The following is a 9,609-nucleotide window of genomic DNA, read 5'->3' on the forward strand; positions in this document are numbered from 1 at the left end:
GTTATAATATTATAAATGCGTACAGTGCGACAAGGCTTTCTTGGCACTTGAATGACATTGACAGGGGGGCGCTGTTGGAGAACAAAGGCATTAGAATATTCAAACTAAAATAAAGGGGACACTTGACACCTTGTTCACCTTTAAAATAAGGACTAAAACATTTGACACAAAGTTAAAATGGTGCGTGAGAAGTCATTTTTTATGCATTATACTCACTTTTACTTTCAGGATCCTTATCAATAAAAATACATTCATAGAAAAAAAATCATTAATTTTATTAGTAAGTACAAAATTACTACCGACGATGACGTGAAAATAGTAAATTTAATTTAATACAACAATTATTATTGATTTACGCGGACAAGTCACTAAACATTTAAATAAATCACGAATTAAGATAACATTTGTTTTTTTGTATGTTTTTCAATAACTAACATCTTTTTAATTATTTTTAACATTACTACAAGAACTTTTAAAATATAGGGAACAAATTGTAAAAGGCGGGCAAATATTTGGCGTTAGTGCAGTCTACTGATTTGATAATAGCAAGTCTGTTGCACCCAAAACTAAATATAATTCGTAAAAAATGAGCCCTGACGCAACATTTTAACTATGTTTCAAATGTCATGTCAAAAGTACGATTTTAGTCCTTATACTTTTGACATGACAGTTGACCCATAGAGTTAAATGGCGCGTGCAAAGTCATTTTGTACGGACTATACCTAAAGCAAGGTTCAGGCAATCAAGTAGGTATAAATAATATCGCGATAATATTTATTAGTAAATGAAATTGATTATCGTGACGCCTGTGGTGACGCGTAGGTAAGTAAGCCTGTAAGGGCCACTAGGAGCGTAAAAGGATTCATAATCTGTAACAACATATTTATTATGCCTACTTGAATCTGTTTCCGCACGAAAAAGGTTGAGTAGGTAGGTAACTGTTTAATCCTAACTTCGCGTCCTGAGGACAACAGACTTGGTTTGTACGTGTTCTATAAATTCCTGTTTTTCTATTACCTATACTCTAGCCACGTAATGAAGTTAGTATAGCGCTCTCTAGTCACTTAATCCCATACCAAAGACAGAGCCAAAAATCTAGTGGACGTTAACCATTTTGAGGCACCAACCAATCAAAAATGAATCTATCCGAATTGAATTTCTAGTAGGTATTTTTTGTAAACGTTTTCGAATTGAATTTCAAATGTTTTTGAAAACATGTGTGTGCTGTAATTAGTTGGTGTTTCACTGTAATTTGAATGGGATTGATTGATGGTGACAGAGAGAGCGCTATACTAAATTCTTTTCGTGGATAGAGTACCTATATATAAAGGCATCTTTTTGTAGTTAACAATTACTATACCCATAAATTATAAATGCGTAAGTGTATTTGTTTGTTGGTTTGTCCTTCAATCACGTTGCAACGGATCGACGTTATTTTTTTGATTAAAGACCTAAGAGACCACGGGATTTATAAAACCTAAATCCGCGCGAAAGTCGCTGGCATCAGCTACTAATCATTAATAACCCATAATAATCCATTAGTACCTAAGTGACTAGCATCTAAGTAGTTCTAAAAGCAAATCTACCTAGGTAAGTAAGTACATTGCCTACTTTTGTATTTCGCTAACTTAGGCAGATCTTGCTACCTTTTGAAAAAGACCCTTGTACTGTTTTTTATACAATTCAAAAACTTATTTGCCGTATAAGTAAATATGAAGACATATTTTTTTAACATACCATACATTATTATGAGCCTTTTGCTCATGGCATGGTGCACATTGCACAACATTGGGACAAACCCATTAATCCGATCTCATCAAAAAAATCTTTGAAGCCTAAGTATAAACATGCATTTATGAGAAATCTACAAGCGAATTTACGCTCATTATTTTCTAAATTATTAAGAAACTATACCTAATACCTACTTTATGTAATTACCTTAGTTACTTGATTATTTATAAAATATTTATGAAATTCGCGCGCTTTTATTTTTTTACAATAGCAACAGCTATATTTTAAATTTTACGAGACTAACTAAAATGACATGCGCGCCAAGAATATACATACTTTGAAATGTTAACTGGTTGATTCTCCAACTTTTAGCATCGAGTTTAATTTTAATTTATTTAGGTTATTATTTTAGTTAATATTTTTAATTAGTAAGTTGATGTTGCTAAAAAATTAATATAATCAATTGCTATTTGTTTATTTCTTCTATTTTAAGCTAGTCTTCTAATTTAGTTTTTCTTAGTTTACATAGAAGGTACACAAGTAGGTTCTCGCTGAAATGCGTAAGCGGCACACTATACGCGGCCTATACGACCTTGTTAATGTTACCACAAACTGAATAAAATTATGATACGAGTGAAAGACCCAATTCCAGAAGATCTTAGCACCGGAAAAATAGCATCGCTTACACGTTTCTCCAAGTCGACTTCTGCGATTTGTTTATCTTTTAAGCGAACTAAGGAAAACGGACTATATGAACGTAAACCCGTGAACTGCGGTGTGCGGCCTGGCGGCGGGATCGGCTGCGCTGCCACTCGTCGTACTGCGACTGGCTTCCGATGGGCTGGGCATATACAAAAAGTAAATGTTATTCTTTCTCTCTCTGTATAATATTCCTCATTGCTGAAGGTCGTGCTCCTATTTATAATTTTGTATGATAGTGCCCCAAAAGGCTCATGCCATCTAGTAGCAACCCCTTTCCATTATATCATTCGTAACATAATGGCAGAAGTTTTCTTAGGACAATAAAGTGGTGGGTTTACATATGACTTGACAGAGAAAACGATATTTCAACTTGTAGGTTTAACGGTTAATAATTTTAATTAAGGCGGTCGACGCAATATCAAAAATTGTAGACATGACTGAATTCAATCCCCTGAAAGTTTTCATACATTTATCGTTAGATTTTAGAGGAGATTAATAATTATTACCTGGGCGAAAGATTGTCAAGGTCGACGTCCTGCAAGCATATCCACTGTGGAACCAGTTCTTCACCTTTAGCCATTTCCAGCGAGCCCGTGTATACCAATAAGTCGTCCATCAATACCTAAATATTAGATTCAATTATTTCTAGCAGATTCATTTTTGAAGATTAAATAAAATAAAATAAAATAAAATAAACTATTTTTTATTCAATTAAACTTTTACAAGTACTTTTCAATGAGATAGTGGAATTGGTGCTTATCTGCAAACCATCAGTATTTGTCTTGAAAGTTTTTCGTAGTTAATTAAATTGTTACTCGTTAAACATAGGCCAATTTGGGCAATACTGAGTAATTGTTTTCATCGTAAAGTGTAGTAAAAATAATGTTACCCCAAATTCTTTGACGCCTCTGGTAGGGGTTTTGCCGTAGTTCCAAATCTTCATACCATATACTGAAATTGGGGTATCAAATACGAAAAATACCCTGCAAGAATAAAAAGTTACATTACATAACAATATTTTGAGGACAAAAATATAAAAAGATTTAGGAGATTTTTGATTTGGCCAGCGTGATAAAAAGACCCCGTTATTTTGTCGCGTTGATATTTGGAAACGAAAGGCAGGACAAGATTCTTGGCACTTATGATGTTTTGGAATAAAATTATTTTAAATGTCGGTTTTCCTATTTTTTATATCCTTGCATGATTTTCTTACTGTTTATAAGTGTGCCATCGTGACCCTTATTTACCCTCACTGTTTTTATATCTAACAATGCGACAAGACAACGGTAAAAATATGACAACGGGGTCTGCAGAACTTAGCAAGAAATTACAGCTACCTATTAAGCGTATGCGGTAAGATCGGCGCAAGCCATGAGTGGTGAGCGTGCGATGCACGTGAGTTGTGCCCATCCACGAGACGTGCGGGTGTACGCACGTCGCGGACACCGCGAGAACCACGTGATTCCAATACATTTACGCTCGCTGGTTGCGCACAAACGTCTGCAAATTTAGAAATATTTAATTATTACAGTAAAATAAACGGATATTCTTTGAAATGGAATAGGACCAGCTGATATCTATTTTTGTACAATGCGTCACGCGTCATGTTCAAATTTGATTTGCGCGCACTATAGTACCTAGTGCACGCAAAACAGTTTATCGTTTGCAATAAGAATAATATAATCAGTATAATATAATCATAGTAAGTAGGTACAGGCTACAATATGATAACTGATAAAAATATCTTACTAGACTCAGTAACTTCAATCATATTTTCCTGTGGATCGTAGAGCTCAACGCCAGTAAGGCCGACGTAGTAAGGATCACCCCACGTCGAATAAATGCTGATCTGTAGAACGAAACCCGTCGGTACTTTCAATTCTAGCGTGCCATAAAGTAGCCATTCTGGAGTTGAGTCGGATGCTTGATGGCTGTTTAACCTGGGTTTGTTGATAAATAATTTCAAATTTACATACAAATCTTTGAACCACAGTTTATTTTACTTTTTAAAGTGCCCACAATATTTTATTGAGTTTGTTTGGTTACCTAACATTAAAATAGGAATCGAACTTGGCTTGTGAGAAGCTTTGCTTCGTCAAATTATTACTTTATAAAGTTCTCAGTTTACTTGCCTATCATCCAACGCAGCAAGTTCAAGATGTTGTACGTAGTCATAACAAGTATCGCCTGGAGCGCGCCGCAGTAAAATCGCTCGCTGATGCAGTGGCTCCTCATCGAGTGAAATTCGAACATGTTTCACTCCGATATACGACATATCCATGTTCGCATTATAATTCCATATGCGGATACCTACATATTTACATCTCATGAAAGAATAGTGGTTTTAGAATTATTGTAATTAATAATAATTTATTTGTTTCTATTTAAAAAAAATATACCTAACCGCTTATTCATTCCTGTTTCTGATAAAATATATATACGGAAGAAGTTCCACGCTTCTGCGAGGGATTTTTTTTTACAATGTGGAAGTACAGGGCGTTACAAACTACAATGCAAGACGAATTATTTAAAGAAAAAACTAGAAGAAGACAAACACAACCATAAAACCATATTGAAAATAGATATTCGTAATAACCATTCCGATAATCCTGGTAAGTATATTATGTTTTTATTTAATGCATCGGATATTAAATTGAAAGTTTTTTTTAGAAAACTCAGATCTTTGACCATGACGAAAAAAAAGAAGTGAAAAATTAAGAAGATTACCTATTATAAACTTATAATTTCTATTAATCTATTACGATCATTAAAATGAGTAGCAGTAAAACTTACTTGTTATCTCAGTTGGTTCTACAAATTCCATGACAATATGACAGAATTTAGATCCTGGAGCAAAATTCGTGCACCACATGTCATCAAGTTCTGTGGTGATATTCTTTCCACTAAACAAACTTTTACAATCAATGTAACTGTTGTGTGTTGGACTTAGTTCATCACTAATATGGGTCGTGTATGCGTGAGCACGACGCACTTCAATCGAATTATTATTGCAAAGTATATCAATACCTGAAATTATTTTACAATTTTATATAGGTACATCCGCCGATGCTGAACTTTCATTGATTTAGTTGAAGTTTTTACCGAGATAAGGCAAAACACTACGAGTATCTGTAGTTACCGATAAACATTATAGCAGCATACATACCTACCTCTTACCAGTGTCTGGCTCTATCATCAGACCCTTATAAAATATAGCAATTATTATTCCCAGTAAAAAAACATTTTAAAAATAAAAGTTCAAATTGAATTTTTTTACCCTTCGATCTACAATACCACAAGAATATTGCGTGTCAAAAAACAGAAGCATATAACCCTTTCGTCTTCTGATTTGATATTTATTGTGGGGACTGGACTTTATAGAGTAGTTTTTGGTTTAAACATACCCGTCATTCCAATAAGTTTTTTCTGTCCCCAGTTGGACATCAGAGTCAACTTTACACTTCCGACCACGTACTTAATTTCTTGTTCATTAAATCCAAAATTTCTAACAGTAGTAGGGCTCAGATTGTTTTTATTTGCGTTGGCTGTTGGTGGACGTTTTTCGACAGTAGGATCGGTTAATGGCTCATTGTCCTTTAAAAGTCCTTGAAAGTTCTTATCATTAGCCAAAATGGATTCGAGAATATTTGGATCTTTGGTGAAAATTATGGTCTGTAATAAATCATAAACAACTTTGCAGCAGCAGTATGACCTGTCTGATATATTATGATCGGATTGGTAAAGGTAATATCTGTCATTCAAGAGTTTCATATGGAGCATAGCAGGGTAGATCCACTTTGATCCTTTACTAATTATCTGCACTAATATTATAAATACGAAAGTGTGTCTGTATGTCTGTTACCTTTTCATGACTGACTTGTTTGTTACGATGAATATCTGCACATCTTATTAACTAGACCATCATCTAAGTAGGAAGTAAAACAATTTTGAATTACTTTTATTATGAACAATAAGTAATATGTTTACAGAAAAAATGATAAAAACTCACGTCTCCAAAAGATTGCATGGACCCTTTTAACTCTCCGCTGGCGCGAGCGATCTCACCGTGAAATATAACTTGATCATCAAGCTTAATCTGAACCAGTCTAACTCCACGGCTTGAATAGATGCGTGATTTGTTGTAATTCTATTTGCAATAGGTATTTTATTATTTGTATCTTACTATAAAATAACATTATAAAAACTGGAGAGCCGACACAAAAATTCTTCGAAAAGTAGGTGGTTTAAAAAATATTATATGACGTTGGTCTTTAGAGTATTTCCTTGAACTTACCCATATCCTCAACAAAGCCAGTTTAGTGCAAGTGGTCAAAAGTACACTAATGGCAACAGGCAACGCTCGCGTCGCGGACGTGCTCCAAGCGTGCTTGTCATCTCGTGTACGCACCACACCGTCCACTATGTTCTCTAAGCGACCGTGCTTAGAATGATCTCCTGTGTCTGAGTCTGTCCATACCTATCATTAACATAAATATAAAAAACCAATGTTTGCAAGTAATTTGCTGCAATCTAATACTATTGTATTATGTCCAAAGATTTTCTTTAGATACCTATATTATATTATGTATTCGAACTTGGAATATAAGCACGGTCACGTATTCATATTGGGGCATCAAAACATATGCACCATCTTGGGATGAAGGGCTACATCATCTGATAGAGTCCTGGTGAGGCGGCCGAAGCATTAAGACGCGTAACTATGAATTGAGGTGGTAATTAGAATGGCTGCACATACCTTGAATCTGTTGTTTGATTGTCTCCTATACGTATTTGAAGTGTTTAAGAGTTAAGAGGTAGTTAAGTCTGATGTGAAAAGAAAATATATCTGCAGCTTAGACTGGGACTTAAAGAGTTAAAAAAGGCATTGGTGCAATCAAGTGTTAAGAACTATTTGTAAAAATCTTTGATTGAAGTATTATGTTACTCTTGAGGAATTTGATTTATACCTACCATAACGTATGACGTTACTTGTGTACCATTATTAATGACATCATAAGAATGTCTACCTAACCGTTTTTGCTAAAATTGGTTAAAAGAAAACTGATTGGTGCATATAAAATTCAAAGTTGAAGTATAAACCTGAAACCTGCTAAATGTACCTACCAAGTAATCGTTGTCACTATTTTATAATTTTCTGTACGACTTTACCTTTTCAATATTAATCTGATGACCATTTGAATCGAACATCTCCACACCATTCATACCAACTAGAAATTTATCGCCCCAGTTTGAGTAAATCTTTATTTCTAACAATCTTCCTTTTGGTAGTTCTGGTATAATAAATTCAGTTTTGAGTCTATCTTTTTGTGAATGTCTTCCGGAGACAGATATTAGGGACGTAGGCTTATTCGAGGTCACGTTGGTATTTTTTTCAAACGTATTTTGTTTAATACTTGATGATGCTTCATTTGGGCCAAGGGTTTTGTTATTTCGAGTAGTCTCCTGGAAACCTTGAATGTAAAATGGTTGTATAATGTATTACAATTTAACTTAAAATTTAAAAAGATTTATAAATAAATATTTTAAAAAGAAATGAATATGTATGTTACTACTGTAAATAATATTTAATAGCACCAAATTAATCAAGTTCTTCTAATCAATTTATCTCAACGAAATCAATTATCAGATTAATTAAGTGTCTCTAGGTGCAAATGCGCAGGCATAAAGAATTTATGGCAATTCGTAAACAAATAAAATATTTAAGTTCATTTTCAAAAATAGATCAATTAGGTATTTAGATAATTTACAAAATCAATTACCGAACATCATAATACAGTTGAATGTGGCCCAGAATGAAATCTGAGTAAGTACCGCAATTTAAAAATAAATAGGTATCAATTTGGTCCTTCGAGCCGGTTTTTGAAATAATTGTATTTTGTATTTAGAATTTTTAGATATGTTAGAGATTTTATTAAAAAAATCTTACGCGATCCTAAAATGACGTCGTTAAAATCATCATCGGTGGTGTTGTTCAAACACCTATGTCTCGGCGTCACGTAATGAGGTAGTAAATCTGAGAGAAAATCATTTGTTGCAACATTTGTAGAATCACTCCATTCTAGTTTTCCGTTGATATTTGGTTTTATTCGTCCATTATGTGTGTGGCCTGATTGGGTACATGAAAAGTATGTACTTAGATAGTTACCTACCTCTCTATAAAAGTTACATATATTAGTCTCTTAATTGTGATCTCATAATATTTATATTTTTATTAAATAATATATTTACGACTAATCAATATATTATTATTAGCTTATTACTTCTTGAAATTAGTAGTTTTTTTACCATTATTCCGATTGTTTCGTAAAGTCCCTGCTGATTGTGTATTTTGATGTTTTTGAGGCTTTAAAATCATATCCATTGCTGTATCTAATGACGTTCTTCGTAATAACCTGGAGAAATATCTAATTAATAAAGTAATCGGTAAGGATTCTTATTTTATAAAATACTAGTAGGAATACCTGTGAGTATCCAATTTTGAATTTCCATATTTAGGACAAGGAAGGTCAAATGTTGGCGAATAATCATTTTTGTCGTTTTTTATGTGTGTCTCTTTGATTTTCCTGCAATTAAGTATTAACATGCATTAGTTTGGACTTGGTATTATTACCACCAGACCACGACCGTTGCGTGCAACCACAGCGTGGGATCTTGCATTTTGAAAAGTCATAGCTCTGCTTGTTTGTTCCTAAGGTCGAGTAAACGACCATACGATTCGACGATTCAACCATATTAATTTCGTAGGTACATAAAAATTACTTACTTGCTAATATCTTCGAGCCATAATGGAACCTTCGCGTCCTCAGCCAAATGCTCAAACCCACGGTGTTGTGCCATTCTTAAGCCATCAGTTCATTACACTATTCATTAATTATTATGAACCCTTTGCACTAGCTATAAAGTTTGTATTGAATTTAAAAAATTGCAGGATAATCATTTTGCGCATAGTAGGTATGCTGAACTATTTAAATGGCAAGAACAAATAATTTACTTATTAGTTTACTAAATTCACACTAAATTGCTTAGTATTATAGCTTTAATTTATCGCTTCATTACCACTTGCCACTTTTGAAACATAATTTGGCACTGTTTGCAGTTTGTTTGACCTTGGTTACTATGGTAACGAACGTACCTAAAATACCTTAGATTAGATGA

At 33.7% G+C, this 9,609-nt stretch overlaps 1 protein-coding gene across 2 annotated transcripts; it reads right to left on the reverse strand.

The window, feature by feature from the left end:
• Window positions 1-254: 254 nt before the first annotated feature.
• On the reverse strand, window positions 255-9,540 carry LOC117991497 (protein KATNIP homolog). 2 transcript variants are annotated; one of them, XM_034979092.2, is made up of 15 exons: window positions 9,218-9,540; window positions 8,916-9,017; window positions 8,740-8,846; window positions 8,381-8,560; window positions 7,603-7,904; window positions 6,728-6,910; window positions 6,443-6,580; window positions 5,838-6,105; window positions 5,227-5,460; window positions 4,566-4,743; window positions 4,183-4,373; window positions 3,771-3,933; window positions 3,323-3,416; window positions 2,940-3,055; window positions 255-2,572 (listed from the first exon to the last, which is right to left on the reverse strand). In XM_034979092.2, exons 1-15 carry the CDS (start codon window positions 9,289-9,291, stop codon window positions 2,479-2,481), a joined length of 2,424 nt encoding a protein of 807 aa, XP_034834983.1. In that variant the 5' UTR covers window positions 9,292-9,540; the 3' UTR covers window positions 255-2,478. The 2 variants fall into 2 exon arrangements, with proteins under 2 accessions (XP_034834983.1, XP_069361267.1); XM_069505166.1 differs by lacking the exon at window positions 8,381-8,560.
• Between the last annotated feature and the right edge of the window lie 69 nt (window positions 9,541-9,609).

This window comes from Maniola hyperantus, chromosome 19, assembly GCF_902806685.2.
Source record: "Maniola hyperantus chromosome 19, iAphHyp1.2, whole genome shotgun sequence".
In the NCBI taxonomy this organism is placed as follows: domain Eukaryota; kingdom Metazoa; phylum Arthropoda; class Insecta; order Lepidoptera; family Nymphalidae; genus Maniola; species Maniola hyperantus.